Below are 17,087 nucleotides of genomic sequence, written 5' to 3' on the forward strand. Positions count from 1 at the left end.
AGCAGGCACAATGGCAATACAAGCTTTCTAGCTTGATCAAGTGCCTGATATGCTTCAGTATTTTATAGTGTTCCTTGTGAAGACGCATGTACATGAACTGAACACCTACAAATTTGCCGAACATTCAGTGTGCAGTACAGGTAGTGTTTCCTCAGGTTTTGGCTATTATGTTCAAAAACAGTGTTGAATTCAAGTGCACTTGGACATTTAGCAAAGCCACTTTCAGCTTTACACTAACTGTCCCCCAACCTTGCTTGCATACACAATGCTGGTTATTGGTTTTCCGGGGTTTAACGTCCCAAAGAGATTCAGGGAGGGACGCTGCATCTGCATTTCGAGCACCTGGAGTTCTTTAACGTGCATTTGACATCAGACAGTACACTAGTCTAGATTTTCGCCTCCACTGAAATGTGGCCAGGAACAAACCAGCGTATCGCGGTTTAGCAGCCGAGCACCACAACCTAAGCCACTGCGGCGGCACATACACAGTGCATTTACGTGCATCACTTCCTTTTTGAAACATACTCTGAGCCAAGTTTTTCTGGGACCACCTTTGATTACTGCACCCTGCACAAATTATATCCGCTTTATAAACAGCAGCCGTGAAAAATCTCTAAATTCGATGGATCAAGCTTTAGTCAAGCACCAGTATAACCTCACCACTAGCTGTCTAACCACCCTGTGCTGCTATGTACCAGCTACCATAAAAGTGCAGTGTGTGGAAATGTTCTTCCAGCATCACTACCAATACACAAGTAGTCATTGCAGTCTTTCAAGCTATACAAACTGCACCACGGATAGTGCAATGGCCAGCAGCAAAACTGCAGTTGCTTATCACCAACACCAAACAATGAAAATGGATCTCAAACTGTAGTCAGCAATTAACCAAAGAATTTATTCAAATCACCAGAACTTAGCCAAGATCTCTTGTAGCAAAGTTTTATTACCTGCAATTCAACTTTACAGTCACTAACTAAAAAAGGAATGTTTGGTGCAAGTCCTGGAATGCAAAGTTTGCCATAAAAACCATGCAATCACATTTATGAAGGCCTGCCTTCAGAGTCAATGTTTGTGGAAGAATTCTGGATGCACAGTTTTCTTTACAAGGCACTTGAGCTCTGAGAAAAAAGCGTGCCAAAGGAAGCATCTAGAGTCCACTTGAAAATAAGGTAAAATTAAAAAGTGTCAGTGCAAGCACAGAATGTGCAAGATTCATCAATTAAAAAAAATACACAAGAATGCACACGCCACTCGCACCTATGGAACTTGAAGAGGCAACTTCAATAACAACACATAAAAAGGTCAGTGCAGCAAGAGGCTGTCAAAATGGTGTAACCTATGCACAAAATCGTATATGAAAATGAGTAACAGTCAGCATTGTTTAAAACAAAACAAAAAAGGCTTCATACACACTGCAGGGAAAAATACTGCAATGTCACACATGCACAACACGTCCCTTTATGGGCCTGTCTAATGTATAAAAATATATATGGTATGCATTTGTATAGCGTCTTTCCCTAAAACAGAAAGCCTCAATTGCAGCTGTCTGTTGCAGCTGCCTCCAGAGGTTGTTGCAGGAATCCTGGTGCTGCTCAAGGCTCCTTGGACGGGCTTGGGCAAGCGAGCCTGCCTGGGGGCTGGCTGAAATGAGCAACACTCGCCTGACAGCCAATGCCCTCGAACCGAAATGTGCGGGGAAGGGGCTCTGCCTGCAGCACCAGAGAGAGCCCCCTCTCCTGGTGGACACAGAGAGAGAGGGGAGAAAACAGAGTCCCTGGGAGTGGGTCTGTGCGTGGGGGCACACGTCAGAGAGTGATTACGCCGTCATGGGTGCTGCGGGGCGGAGTTTCGTCAAGGCCTTCGAATCCAGCTGTATGGTCCCTGATTTCATCTTCATCCAAGCGGTCATCATCCGAAACCACGGATGGGTTGGAATTGTGCGATCCATGCGACATCTGTGAGGAGCGGCCAAAAGAGCCCCTTCGAGGCAGTGTGCCTACACTGCACTGGTTTGCTGGACGGATAGTGATGATCAGATTGGATGAATTGGCCACCATCATGTCAGTTACCTGCAAGCAAACACACCATTTCATGCAGGTGCAGACAGGCACAAATTACCCACAGCCTTCCAAAGGCCATGCTGCAGCAGATCTTACCAGAGCAGGCTCAATTTTGCACAAAAGACCCACCACAGGAAATCGCACAGTCGCACATAGTCGAACCCACTTATAAAAGTCAGTTATTATGAATGCTCACTTAATATGAACGAGCGTGGTGTTACCATCACAATATGTATTAAGGCAACTGATAAAATGGATAAAATGGAATGTGTCTGATAAAATGGAGAACAGTGACCACACCACTCGGAGTGAACTAAGAGCTGTGAACCCACCCCTGCAGTTGAAAAAAGCATGCTTCTTGATGGTGCAGAGGCCAATGAGCATCTCCCAGCTCCCGTGAATCCTCTGCTCCCAAGAGAACAAAGGAAAAAAAAAAACGCTACTGAAACTGGAGTTAGCCACCAGCCAAGCGCGCCGATGTGATACAAGGTCAATCGGTATGTGTGTGTGTACCAGCTCGGCCAAATGTCAGTGGAAGAAGAGCGATGGGCACTGAAAGCGAAACTCCTGCAGATGGTCAGTGATCAACCAATGGCAGTGTCATTTCTGGAAGCGCTTCAATCAACACGGATGCAGAGACAGACAGACAAGGATGAGGACTAATGACTTCTGTGCACCAACAAGCCCCAATCCGTCGCCGATCTAGAAGCTTGAATACAGGTCATGTGGTATGCCTTGGTAGTGCAGCCAGCCACGAGGTGTGTGCTACCAACCGTATCAGCTCTCCACCTTCTGCGCTCCTTCCACATGCAAGCAGTGCACAGAAAGCAGACTGTACATTCTGCACACACGTGCACTGTGTCAACTTTGGCTCTGCATCCCTGTTAAACCCCTGTCACACTATTAGTTTGAATGCCCACCGAGTCAATAGACATCGAACTTATAGGGATCAGCCAGTGCCACATGACAGTTTTCAATGTGCATAGAACTCTATGGGGATCAACTCAATGGAAGTTCCCGAATGACCACTGAAATCTCGAGCGCCCTTGAGAGGAGCCTTGCACGCACTAAACGTTGAAAAGAATAACTACTACATTTACTTGCATAATTTGCGGCCACGCATAATTTATGCATCCCTAATTCATCACCACAGTTAAAAAAAAAACTAATTGCACATTTTATGCTCCCTGCTGCTCCAGACCACCAGCGTGCATGCGAGTGTGTGCAAGGCAGGCTTGAAAGGATTGCTGTGGCCGCGTCGCCACATGCAGCTACGAAAGGTGAAAATGGTGAGGGGAAGAACTGCGCGCAATTTACCCGGCTAGCTCATGCTGGCAGTCGCTTTCCCGGATGAACAGTCGCGAGAGAAAACCTCCGGTAACCGCCAGCGCGCGTCGGTATCTGAAACTGCCAAACCATTTGCTGGATCTGTCGCCAGTCAGCCAGGTTGCATGCAAGGCCACCGGTTTATCTCCTGTTAGCTCCATTTGCCTCTGACTGCTGGCTTTGCCATTGTATTGTTGAGCGTACATTGCTTTCAGCTGCGGACGTCAGGAGTCAGGCCATCCCACGGAGAACTACATGATGAGGGGTAGGGCAAGAGGGGGGTATACCGTATTAACGCCTGTAAGGGGTGCAGCTGTGTAAGGGTCGCACCTGAACTTTCCACGACCCACGCGGGAATAGCCTTCTAAATGCATGCACCGTGGCTTCCGTGATCAGCTCCAGCTGCAAGCAACGGTGCGCTTGGTCACAGAGGCCGCGCACATGAGCTTCCAAGTGCTGTCTATGGATGGTGCCCGAGGATGTGGGTCACCATCATCATCGTCAACTTTTCCTCCATAGCGAGCTCCCGTTATCCACATCGGCATCAGTATCGCCAGCTCCAGCTTGCTGTGGAGTGTTAAGTGTGTCAGTTCACCATAGTTGTGGCTTTCGCGTGCTGACGCAGAGCGCTGCAGTTTGTTTTAGCATGATGGGCAAGCACCTTAACAGCTACACGGCTGAGAGTTAGCTCTCGAACATGGCAAGTGTGCGGTGGGCAGGAAATCCTATGTGGCCGAGAACTGCGTCTGATGCTGGTGCAACCAAAAGGATGCATTGGGAAACACAAGCTGCAAAAAGCGCGCTTTCCGAGGCAAACCATGCGAGTTACCAGAACTGGAAGAAGAGCTGCTCTTCTGTGTGATGGAAGTGTGGAACAACGGCTGCGCATTGACAGCGGACATGCTGCACGGCTTCTTGAGGGATGAGCGTGCACCAGAGCACAACACCAACTCGAAGTCCAAATACTCCGCGAATGACGAAAAGTGTGGCCCTTAGATGCGTTTATACGGTATGTCCTATATTTTGAATTTGAATAAGTTTTTTTCTGGCCAGTGCGGGGTGCGAGCTGGGGGTTGATGAACAGATGGCAATACACAGTATGTATACAGTATAATCTCGTTACTACGAACCTCACATTAACGAATTGTTCATATTTACGAACTTTTTCAAAATCCCCACCAAAATATCTATATTTTCAATGTAAAAATATTTCACTACTACGAATTTCAAAATACCGAACATTTCAGAATAACGAGCATAATTTATTTGCCCATCTATTATAAATGCACCTCATTATTACGAACTTACCCCGGAGAAGTGAGCCGACTCCCCGAGAGGCACACGCTAACTCTGCTAATCGCCAAGGGCAGGCATCCGATACAATCCAGTCCAATCCGAAGCCGCCTCGCAACCGGAAGTTGGCTCGTCTCTCCTCCTCCGTTTTTTTTTCTCCCACGGTGTGCATGTGACTACCTCCGCGCCTTTTTTTTTTGTGTGTGCGGCCGCCGTGAACGCGAGGCCTAGTCGTTTCTCGCCGCTGCGTGTTGACTGTGCTGACGATGAATTCTGCGGGCGCCAGCGTCAAGATGAAGCGACGGCAGTTCACGCTTAAGGAAACACATCGTTTCGGAAGCGCCTAGTGCAGCGCTGTTAAACCTTCGGCTCGGACTCCCGACAGCCATAAATGTCCGCCAGGCTGCCGAAATGGTAACTGGGGTGTGGTGGAACGTAAAGGCCTCGACCATCAACAACTGCTGGAGGAAAGCTGGCCTTGTGAAATCGCTGCATCACATAGAAGACTGCGATGACGCTGATAGCACGGATAACGACAGCGCAAAAGAGATGCGGACTGAAGTCACTGCGAAACTCTCTGTAGACTCTTCTGTAACTTTTGCCGACTACGCCGAGTCGGAAAATGCTGCCCTGAAGTCAGCAGAGCTGACTGTAGAAGACATCGTGAGCAGCGTTCGCGAGTATGAAGAGCGCGGCGAAGAAAATGAACCGGACGACGATGCCGACTCGCCGCCTGCAGACCAAGCGGACGAACCTGTGTCTAGTGCGGAGGTTCTTGCATCCATAGGCAAACTTCGCACATTCATCGGACGTTGTAGCGATGTGCCTGATTCTGTGCACCAAAAAGTTGACGACGTTGACGAGTTCGTCCTGGGGCGCCTGTGTCGCACCCGCCAGAATCACGGATTTCTTCGAATAAACGAGCGCTGAACCTCTCGTTTGCGTTCCTGTTGGAAAATTACATAGCTTGTCGTGTGCCCTTCCTGAAGGTACAGTAATTTCATTGTCCAGTAATACTACTACCTTTTTTCGCGAGTCTTTCATTATTACGATATTTCAAAATAACGAACGATTATTCGCGACCCCACAAAGTTCGTTGTATCGAGATTTCACTGTATTGTGCATTATGACCTTGTTTTTTTTAGGATGTGTTTGCAAAATCTCTGCTTAAAGGTGCACTGAAGAGGAATCTGAACTCGTCTTTTTGCCGCGGGAACTCGATCTACACGTTCCTAGCATTCTTAGAAACTGCGACTTATTGCCCGGTGTGGCCGATTTCCCTAATTAAATCGAATTAACGTCCGGCTCCCGCCTTTATTTTTTGAATTCTGCCTCGTACGGTGGGCGGAGTCGACCGACGCGGGGAGTGCCTTTCACCCAGTCCCGTGGCGGCTTGCCGCTCTGCCATCGGCGGAGTAATACGTAGTAGTCCGTAGAAGCAAATAGTCCGCGCATATTTTTATTTCGGCGGGCTTATTTTGCGGCTATATTATCTGCAAATGAAACTATTTATTCACAGAAACCTAGAAAACAAAATGAAGGGAAAGCAAAGCCTCCACGGAGCTGGCTGAAAGGCACTTCCCGCGTCGGTCGACTCCGCCCACCGTACGAGGCAGAATTAAAAAAAAAAGGCGGGAGCCGGACGTTAATTCGATTTAATTAGAGAAATCGACCACACAGGGCAATAAATCGAAATTTCTAAGAATGCTCGGAACGTGTAGATTGAGTTCCCGCGGCAAAAAGACGAGTTCAGATTCCTCTTCAGTGCACCTTTAATATTGCACCCCCTTTTTGAAGTCCTAATTTAAAGAAAAAGGTACGTAAATTATGCGAGTAAATACAGTGATCAATAGAGAAAGTTAACACAAGTAATGAAAAATTTGATTTGAACACACAATTTTAAACAATGTTAACCAATTCATAAATTAATTTTTATTTGGTAGTAAAAATGCAAGCTCTGCCAACTATCCAGTGGTCAGATGTAAACAAACCAATGTCGTTTCTGCGTGCTGTACTGCGTCGTTTCATTTTGCCAGTTTTCGTAACCCAGTGTGCTTTGCGACAACAGAAACCAAGGTGTGCCTACAAGTATGGTGCCCAGAAATGCCACAAGTGCCGCAATGGCAGTAGCTATGAATGCGAAAAACAAGGTCACTGATCTGTGGCAGCCTCTCAAGCGAAAAGTGGATGCTTATGAAATGAAATGCACACTGTGCCCATTGTTGGCCTGCCATCGCTGTCTTGGGATTGTGGTGAACTGTGAAATATTTGGATAGGTTTTTCTGAATGAACTTTCAATTAAAATAAAAGCACTTCAATATTCACCTTGTTTTATTAATGCTTCACTTGATTTTTCACTCAATGCTGCTACACCTAGTGCCGTCTGTTGGATCACATCTACAGTACTCAATGATAATTGAAATTGGCTGAGTGGCAGTGGCGCACCTGGATGACCACAGAGAATTCTAATGGCCATAGACTGAATGGGCAATGAGGTTGTCCAAGTGACAAGGGTATACCGTATATACTCTTATAAGGGCCGCACCCCAACTTGGCAGCCGGCAATTAGAGGAAAAAAAAAGGGTCAGCCAAAAGAACTGCTTCATGTGTGCATAATTTTGCACATGTGGAAGGTTACTGTGGGAGCTGGTCCCACACGCCGCAATCCGCCTGGAGCCGCAACCATATGGTGCTTCAGCGCTTCTAACTCGCCTTATGCGCTTGGTGTACGCACCAGAAAGGACAAAACGTTATGCTGCGCAAAGAACTAGAATGGGGAGTATCCATGCCAGAGGTGCATTTCCTTGTGGCGACATGCCGCCCACGGGGTGCTGGCGACATGCACTGTAGTAGTGTGCTATCTGCCCAGTGTCGCTACGCCTAGCGTGCTTCTCATCAAAGCTGCAGTGGAAGTGCTTTGAATCTATTGCCGGTTTACTGTAAAAGGTCTAACTTGGTTAGCAGTTTACTATCACGCAATAACCTCACATTAAAATGAATGCAATTGATTTCCGCAAAGCCTTTGACAGCAAAGCACGCAGAAAAGCAGGCCAGACAAATGCCACCTCAAACAGACTGCCATGGGTCGCATGCGTGGCGTGCCGCTCTGAACTATCAGCCAAGGAATCACTGCTGACAGTCGAGCACCAGATCTTGGAAGGATCTTGATCTTAACTTCACATGATGTTTGCAAGTAAATTGGTCTGGCAACCTGTTTTAAACACACTTTCACTAACTCAGTTTAGCAGGTAATTTGTGCAGGTCGTCGGGCTTGCTTCCTATCATCTATGCTTCCCATGTACTGTGTATCTGAAGGATTCGCCGGGACTGTGCTACTCCATAAAAATGTGTGCTGCAGCAAATAAAAAGGGACACATAACCGGGGCTCTGCTGTAGTTGGAAAAATTTACAAAAAATATGCCGGGCCCATGTAAGGGCTGCACCCTGTCAAAAATGTGGAAAAAAAGTGCAGCCAGAGGTGAAGAGGCTGACTTACCACCAGTTACCAAGAAGACTTCAATTGCAATTAAATGCATGGCTAAAGCCACTCATCAGCAGCAAAAGTCTCAGCACACTGGAGAGCTTGGAAAGTGCCGTGATAGGGTCTGCTCCGAAGGAGCAGATGTGCATAACGAACTTTTAAAAAATCAAACGCCATCTTTGTATTTTCAACTCCAACACTGGGATATAACGAACACAATTCATGCAACCATCAGGTTTGTTATAAGTGGGCTAGACTATATACAGCTCACGTAAAAATGAAGCCAAGTAATGATCTGGCTGCAGTCTTCTTAGGTGCAAAGCCCAATACTATGTTAGGTACAGTAGTTGCACAATGTACTTTGAGTTAATTGCAAAGGTGCTACAGTTTGTGCCACATGATGCAGCTCATTTCAGATCTGAGCAGGCATTTCTGGGGTCCACAATCAGTAAGAAAAGGCTGTGCGGGTGTATGAGGACCACTAAACTTCTTGTTCCGTACTAGGGCAGCTTGCATTGCATTGTCTACCATGTTCAGCTGGAGCACATGAGCCAACAGAACCAGCCGTTAGCTCATAGCAAAAGCCTTGCTCAATGCACTACCCCTTTGCTCATTTTAAGCACAACAAACACTGCCACAGAATGCAACAGAACACAACAAGAAAACAGAACTGAATAACATAGCATTTGGTCTGCATACTATTTTGCACATATTTCTGAACTTCAAGTGACTTGGCCACCTTGCAACCCTGGCCACTTGTGTGGCACTTGACTCATTTTAAAATTTCAACCACAGCATTATTCCACAGGGACAAATACCAGAAACCTGATTCACTCCTCTTCAACTTCAATTTTTTAAAGTACATATTATAGCAAACTAACTGCACAATGTGCCATTAAAAAAAGGACCTACCTGGTCTAGTGTCTTGCCACCAACCTCGATGCCATTCACTTCCAAAACTTCATCATTGACAGCCAGGAGACCTGTGCCTTCTGCAAGACCTCCAGGTACCAAGCGTGAAATAAAGATGCCTGGCAGACGATCCAGGCCATGTGGTGTGACGCGCACACTGGTGCCATCTCTAATGTAGAACCCCAGAGGCTTGTCTGAACCATGCTTCACAAGGCGCACTCGACGGCAGGTGTCAGGCACCACATCTACATCAATAATAGAGGACACCTGGCGGAAATCTTCAGGCAATGAAATGGACAGGGCAGGCCGAGCAGTTCGCACTCCAGCTGGCAAAAGGTACTGGCCCAGAAACCGCTTCTTGCGGCTAGCTCCAGGGGCTCCAAAGCCATTCAGCTCCTCACGACTATCCCCTGCACACACACAAAGAAAAATGCATTACATTGTAGCTACAACCAATCACAAAAACACTCATGATTTTAATTCCAAAGGCTGCACAGGTGACAAAACAAAGATCCAGTTTCACACCACTGTCAGTACCAATGTCCACAAATTGCCACCTTCTATGTCCTTCATAGATATTGCTTGCTGCCAGAAATGAAAATGCTCGTTTAACGATCACTACATGACAGTGAAATGAATGATACATGCTACATGAACCTAAATCGCTACTTGTAGCAAGCTATAGACTAAGCTGGCATCTGGGACCCTTGAGGCCTTCTGTCACTTCTAGTAGTTTTTTCTAGGAGACACATCTTTCAGCAAACAGAAAGCTTCCTCAAAGCTATTTTACAGCAATAGTGTATTGTCAAAAGGCTACCTTCTATGATTTCTTCCAAAGCAATGGATGATGTAGCGAATGCCTAACTGCTATGTGTTCTGTAACAAAATACACCTGACATATTAAAGCATTCATACTGCTGTGGCACCACAAGGACAGGGACAGAGACAGAATGACAACAACACAAGTGCTCACTAACAACTCGCCCAATTCTCAACCCTTTTGAACTTTATTAAAGCACCAAGTTTAAATTATGACTTCAAAGGTGAAGTGGGAACTTCCCTTGACATGTCATACAAGCTATACCATAGCAACAGAAGCACTCGTGCATGAATGAGGTCTACAGGTAGAAGCATTTGTAGCCTGCAGAAAAGTGGCCATCTTGAAATTGAAGGAGATTGTTTCATCCTTTTATACCCATCACAGCACCCAAAAGGCATATGACATGAGATGACACTGACAGAAAATGTGCCATCAGATAGCAGTTCGTAGAGCTCTCAAGTAGTGCTGTGAGCCAACGAGCAAATCCATGTTGACATGCAGCACTGTGCGCCTCTCACTGGAGCCCTGTGCCACTCTGTATTTTGCACAACTCCAGTGCCAAAAGCCGAAGCCAACACATGCTGCCTCCACTGCTGGCTTTGAAACTTGGGGAGAGGACAACAATGCCCAGACAGACATAGTGGGAGTGCATGCGATGCAGCAGCCTTCGCTACAACCCCTTCTACCACAAGTAGAGGCGCTGTCTTAGCAGAGGCGAAGATGGACATTAATTGCGTCATCAGCGCAACAGTACGCTCTTTGTGGGTTGTTTATGTGCTGCCATGCCCTTACGCTACATTTTTCATTATTATTTATTGCTGAGTTCTATGTTTGCATCGCGGAATTTGCAAGGCCAGATAGGTGGTTTACATTTTCTACAATGCATAATCAGTACACTGAAAATTCAGGCACTACTTTGCATATGCCGAAACCTTGCTTACCTTGGTATTTTTTGCGGCTTATAAGACTTCAAGTTAACAAGAGTTTACTGTATATATAACCACCTACAGGTGATTTTACAACCACTCAAGCACCCTGCCGAGACTACTGACTGGTTCAAAGGCCATAGTGCAAATGTGTCCCCAAGCATTTGTTTTGACAGTAAATGCAGCACAGCTCCTTGTAGCACCTTTCCGCTGGATGAGTAACCGCAGCAATGGCCTTGCAGACTGAACAGCCCGGGCGAAGTTCTCGTCATTGTTGATGGGCAGGAGGTCACCATGAATGGGGTCCGTGTAGCAGAGGCTGAACGGCACCTCACCAATGTTGTGGAACTTCTCAATAAGGCGGCAGAACTCCTCATATCGAGACAGCTCTGCCTTGTCCAGCGAGAATCGACGAAATTCTGCATCAAACTGATCCAAAGAAAAAAACAGACAAGATTAGTGATGCCACATAAATAGTTATTAGATGTACTTATTCCGTGTTATTGGCCCTGGAGTGCCAACACTCCAATTTTCTCGCTGATAAATACTATATAGTGAGTACAGTAACTCCATGCAACCCTATGATCACGGCGATCGCTGGCGCACCTGAGCGACATGCGGTGGCAATAATGAGCGTGACATAAACAAAGATGCATAGATTGTTAAAGCTGCACTTGAGAGAACTAGAGGAAAAAAATAAAAAAAAAATACTCAGACCAAAGTCTCGTAGGAAAACTGATGTTTCAGCGCCAACTCAGCATCTCCTTCAGGGTTGACTGGGTGACAGCAACAAGCACGCTTTTTTTAACCTCTGCAGCACTGGAGTTGCAGCCATGCAAGTCACACGAGTTGGGGCACTGACAACTGGGCGTAGCTTGTTGGCAGGGAATGGGCTTTGCAATGTTGTAAAGGCCATGTACATGAACTGATGGAAGGGAGCCCCGAGAGCAGTTTACATTTCCGGGTGAGTTTTGTATGAGCTAGGATTCTATAAACTGTCACTTGAATGGATTGGGCTCGGTGTTAACAACCCTGGCATGCTCAAAGGTGATACGATGCTCCAAGTCCTCAGAATGTTCTGCGATTGCACTACATTCTCATTCAAAAATCTGAACATCGTTCTTGTGCTGGCGAAGCCCTTGTGAAAAATTTTTCATTTCACTGATGTAGCTGGCAGACCGTCAGCACAGGGTATTTTGTAAATGATGCCGGGTGCTCGTTCCTGTGACGCGCGGTCCATCAACTGAGGCATGAAGGACCGTGCATCGAAGGAATGAGCACCCGGCACTGTTTACAAAATACCCTGGGCTGACTGTTCCCCCAGCTACATCAGAAAAACAAAGAATTTTCCACAGAGGCTTCGCCAGCACAAGAATGATGGACAGTTAGTGATGGATAGTGCCCCAACTCATGCGATTTACACAGCGGTGCCCCGCAGTGGCAGTGGAAAAAAAAACAAAAAAAAAACGCGCCTCTTGCTTTTACCCAGTCAACCCTGAAGAAGGTGCCGCGGGTTCAAATCAATCAAATCAAATCAAATTTACTGAATACGTATAAAGGGAACCATACATAGTGATACACAAAATAGGGTCCAACAGTCTGTGGACTGTACCGGGGCCCCAAACAAATAACACGCGTAAAAATACAAAAACAGCAAGTTCACCAACTGTACAAGGAATATTAGGATAGAGAATTGAAAAGAACAAACGAAAAGAAAAAGTATAAAAAGTTGTTACATTACAAAAATAAAATCTTTAGCAATCTTGAATTTAGAAAAGGCGACTATGGTTTCAACGATAGTGGGAAAGTATTCCAAAATTTAATGGTGGCAAAGGAAAACACCATATATTGTGATCAATTAATTTGTAAGCTAGTTGATCGTTGATAACTGATAACTTGCAGTAATTTTCTGCTCAACTCTGCCAATATTGACACTGAAAACACAAAATGCATTGCCACTTCAAAAACAAAGAACACTGCACTGCTCCACCAAATGCAATAGCCATCTGGCTGCAGCTATGACTATGACCAGGGACAGACAGTGCACTAGCCAATATGTGTGGCTACTTGTCAGGCTACAACCCAACTGTGTAGCTATGCCAACGTCAAGCAGACATGGCACGGTACAGTTTCACAATTGAAAGTATGCCGCTGCAAAAGTTCGCCAAGCTGTGCAGTTTCATAAGTTGTAGTGTATGAAGTTTCAGGGTTGAAAATTCCAACGAGTCTACTGAAATGATCCATTCTGACCCAGAACCATTACATTAGTGCTTTCCAGTTGCAGTGTGTTGGGGTTCGTACAACTGAAATTCATTTGCACTTGACACACTGGTGTTTCGGCAGGGGACTTTTCAAAAGCTCATTTATTTGAGAACTTTGTTCAAGTGGTATTACATTGTACAGTGACCTTTCTACATTACGCTCCTGCCAAAATCCAGCTGCCATAGTTTTGAGCAAAAACAACTTTGCACTCAGCAGCCTACACTAACCATCAAGCAATTGCACAAGTGCTGTTTGTTGGCAGTTAGCAGCAAAATGAGGGGAAAAAAAAAAAGGGAAATAAAACTTCCAACAAAAAACATGTGCCGAACTAGCAGATAACAAGCTAATGACCTCAGGCAGAAAATCCATAGTGCAGATGCTAGTTTCCCGAGCAACAACAAACATTCACTGCCACTCAAATATTTTTTCCTTCTCCGAAGGGCGCTGCGCACTTGCAACTAAAGGACTGTGCCGCATCAAGTGTCAGTTCATTCGAGCAGCTGTGCTACAGCGAAAATAGTGGGCGTCATTTAGGACTTGGAGCAATGACAATCGGCAAAACAACCGGCCCTCCATATTCTCAATGGCGTTCAGAAACAAGTAAAAAGGCTGCATTATATGCAAGATGGCAGAGTACATTGCTCTAGTGAGACTGGTTAATTGTGAGTCATAGGAGCCTGCCCGAGCCGGAAAGTTTTAACACAAAGCAGGCTAGAACGTCAATGTCCCCATTCATTTTACTATCATTTGTTTCCTTTTATTGATGCACTGGCACCAAGCGTAAGCACATGGACTGAGTGAAACAAGTTCAATGACCACTCACTCTTAAGTAGCTATAAAAAAACTGCCACCATATCTCTCTGCAACAGCTCACAAGTGAAAGGTCCCAAGTAAGACTACGTTTGCCCATGAAAGAGAGGTAGCTGACACTTACCCGATGCCAACAACCTAATTTAAAGGTGATAACATTATCTGCACTCGAAAATTATGCCTTACTGAAGCCTGAAAATTTTGGGGCACACAATAATAGTACAGAACATCCAGCACCTTGAACATGTAAACAGGCATGCTTCCTTAATGCCACAGTGCAGTCACCAGTTGTGCTTGCACTGTTGCACCACTGCGCCTTTTTTCACACAGCCGCTCTGCGGATGCATGCCTCTCTTCCTCAAGCTCCACTGGTTGAAAACAAACCGTCAAGCTCCTACTGCGCACGAGCAGTTCAGGTTCGCAACAGGCGCAAGTGACAGATGGTGGCAGCTGTCGAGCATACACTTGCCACTCTGCAGGCGCAGTTGGCGCCTTGTGGAACCAAATTGTGCCTGCATCCCCCATGTACATTTGTTTTCAACTAGTTTTCACCCATTTCCCAGAGGGTGCCACATCTTGTGAAAGAGGCAGATTTCCTCCTTCGTGACTTTGAGGAGTCATGCTAACAATGCTGGAAAGGTTTCCGGCAGAGGTACTAACAGAGCACTTTCAACAGCAAATAACATACTGACCAAGACAAGATGACCAGTCACCGATGTGGCATGCTCCTTTCACATCACTTTGCTTATTTAAGTTTCATCGAGCTGAGGCTACACTTGTGCAATACGTGTCAACACTTCCCAAATCAAACGTACATTAACAAGCTATGTTGCCGTCACAATCCGCCCAGGTTTAACTCCTCTACTCGTAGGTATGTCTCAACATGGTACACGTCCTGTACCACTTATGATCGCCAGAAATGACACCATACACGAATTAGTATTTCTAAAAGATTCCTCAAATGGCAAACTTGCTGAAGATTTTATGGTTTATGGGGTTTTAATGTCCCAAAGCAACTCGGGCTATGAGAGACGCCGTAGTAGAGGGCTCCTGATAATTTCGACCACCTGGGGTTCTTTAACATGCACTGACATCGCAAAGAACACGTGACTCTAACATTTCGCCTCCATCGAAATGCGACTGGCGCGGTCAGAATCGAACCCACAACTTTCGGGTCAGCAGCAGAGCACCATAACCACAAAGCCGCAAAGGTGGCTCAAGACATTTTTGAACCACAACTTTCTAGATCTAATGCCAAGTTAAGTATCTGGCAAAGTTCAGTACCTGCCAGCTGGATGAAGAGATCCAAAACTGTACAAAACACACTGAACTGACAGTACTTTACGAATAATGACACACCCGATAAATACACCTATGAGCTAGATCTGCTGACACCAAATGTGGCAGCCGTGCCAAATACACTTGCATCAATCAGCTATACACCACTAGATTTCTTAACTCCTACAAATTCATGCAGTTTGAAAACTGAACCAAAAGCATTTCATTTGGTTCAGTATTCAAGGAATCACAAAGCTTTCGTTTTAATTTCAAGCATTATGTACAAAGTGAAAAACAATGCTGTCACTTCATATTTACTGGCATCGGTTTCAGCACATGAGAATGACACTCAAGAGCGCATTTGTGCTCCATAAAAAAAAAAAAAAACGTCACAGCTACCTAATTGTTTCATGTGCTAATTAGGAACCCACAAACAGTTCATTTTATTGCAAAAGAAGTCAAACTGAAACAAGGTACCGTTGGACATGCACTGCACTTTGAGGCTGACTGCAAGAAATCATAAAAAGGAAGAAAACATTGGTGGTATCTGCTTTGTTGTGTGCATTTCCTCGTACTGATTTCAGTGGTAGCCTAACACACGCTCAATCACACAAATGGAGCTTTCTGCACAATTCCCATGACACAAAATTCACGATTATTACAAATTACAGTGCCAGAGGTAAGTTTCTTTCAACAACAAACATTTTAAACAGTGGCATGAAACGAATACCACAGGCGACTTTCTATGTGTTATTTGCGAGATAAAATGGCAGTGCTCCGAATGACATCCCAACGCAGAACACTGCGGCACCTTTAGCACAATTAAGTTGACTCCCATGCAGGAAAAGCGAGGAGGAGGGCTGAAATCCGCTCTCATTTGCATGCATTCCTGGCGCCTGGCGAGGCTGCAGCCACCCGTGAAAAAAAGGCGTGCCCTCCCCACGCACCAAGACTATGCAGGAATACACATTCCGAACACTGAATTCTAGTCATCAACGTTCCAGTTTGGATGCAGTGAATACGCGACATTTGTCTCCACCGGCAGTATATGCCAGTCAAGACACACGACTGCTGTCCTAAAGAAAGCAGGTCAAGATTTGGCATGAATGCCGCCAAAAACAACCAGGACATGACACGACAACGGTGCCACGGGGATTGATCACTTTTTCGCTCCCTTCTGTCATACCTTAACACGAACTAAGCAAAAATGTAAACAATTTAGACAATATAAGGTATACAACAAGCCTCCAGTTTTTGACGTAATCAAGTCGAAAAGAAAGTTTCAACTGCTCGGAATATGAATGTCACGCGTACTTACGCACTGCAAACTGCAGGGGTGACAAAGTAAAACAACAGACATTTTAAAAGGGCACAACATTTGTCAAGAACGCAAATACCGAAGTACCGTTAATGAAGTTAAGGGGAGACAGCACCTGCCAAATTAGGCCTAGAACACACTGAAACTTACCTTGCTTTTTACTTCTAAAATACTGCCGTTCTGGAGATGATGCAAATTCTTCAGCGGTTTGGACATTGCTCGTTCATTGAGCAGACTACAGCACTAACATGTCCTGTAACGGTACAAACGTTCGTGATTAAAACTTTATAAACAAAAGTCGACAGACATGCTCACACACCATGACACACACACAAACTTCCTCTCGACCAAAAATGTCGTCATCGCATACCGCAGGCCCGCAGGTTGCTTCGGCCCTTCGGCTGCTGCGCTCGGCATGCGCTCTATGAGCACACCCTTGTAACTGATGCACAAACGCGTAAAACTAACCATTATTCGTTAAACATTTTCAAGATATTTAATAAATTAACTAATAAAAGGCCTTTTACCAGTATTTTTTTGTCGTAAATGAATTCTCACTCTCCTTTTAGTTTCGATTGATACCAGTTGATGGGGTTGCTGG

At 45.5% G+C, this 17,087-nt stretch overlaps 1 protein-coding gene across 2 annotated transcripts; it reads right to left on the minus strand.

Moving 5' to 3' along the window:
- Positions 1-874: 874 nt before the first annotated feature.
- par-6 (partitioning defective protein 6) lies at positions 875-16,902 on the minus strand. 2 transcript variants are annotated; one of them, XM_089579495.1, is made up of 5 exons: positions 16,806-16,902; positions 16,637-16,739; positions 11,022-11,247; positions 9,073-9,482; positions 875-2,069 (listed from the first exon to the last, which is right to left on the minus strand). In XM_089579495.1, exons 2-5 carry the CDS (start codon positions 16,700-16,702, stop codon positions 1,806-1,808), a joined length of 966 nt encoding a protein of 321 aa, XP_089435621.1. In that variant the 5' UTR covers positions 16,703-16,739; positions 16,806-16,902; the 3' UTR covers positions 875-1,805. The 2 variants fall into 2 exon arrangements, with proteins under 2 accessions (XP_089435621.1, XP_089435622.1); XM_089579496.1 differs by having other exon boundaries at positions 16,857-16,875.
- Positions 16,903-17,087: the final 185 nt, after the last annotated feature.

Source organism: Amblyomma mixtum, chromosome 3 (genome assembly GCF_055824585.1).
Source record: "Amblyomma mixtum isolate Tamu chromosome 3, ASM5582458v1, whole genome shotgun sequence".
Classification (NCBI taxonomy): Eukaryota; Metazoa; Arthropoda; class Arachnida; order Ixodida; family Ixodidae; genus Amblyomma; species Amblyomma mixtum.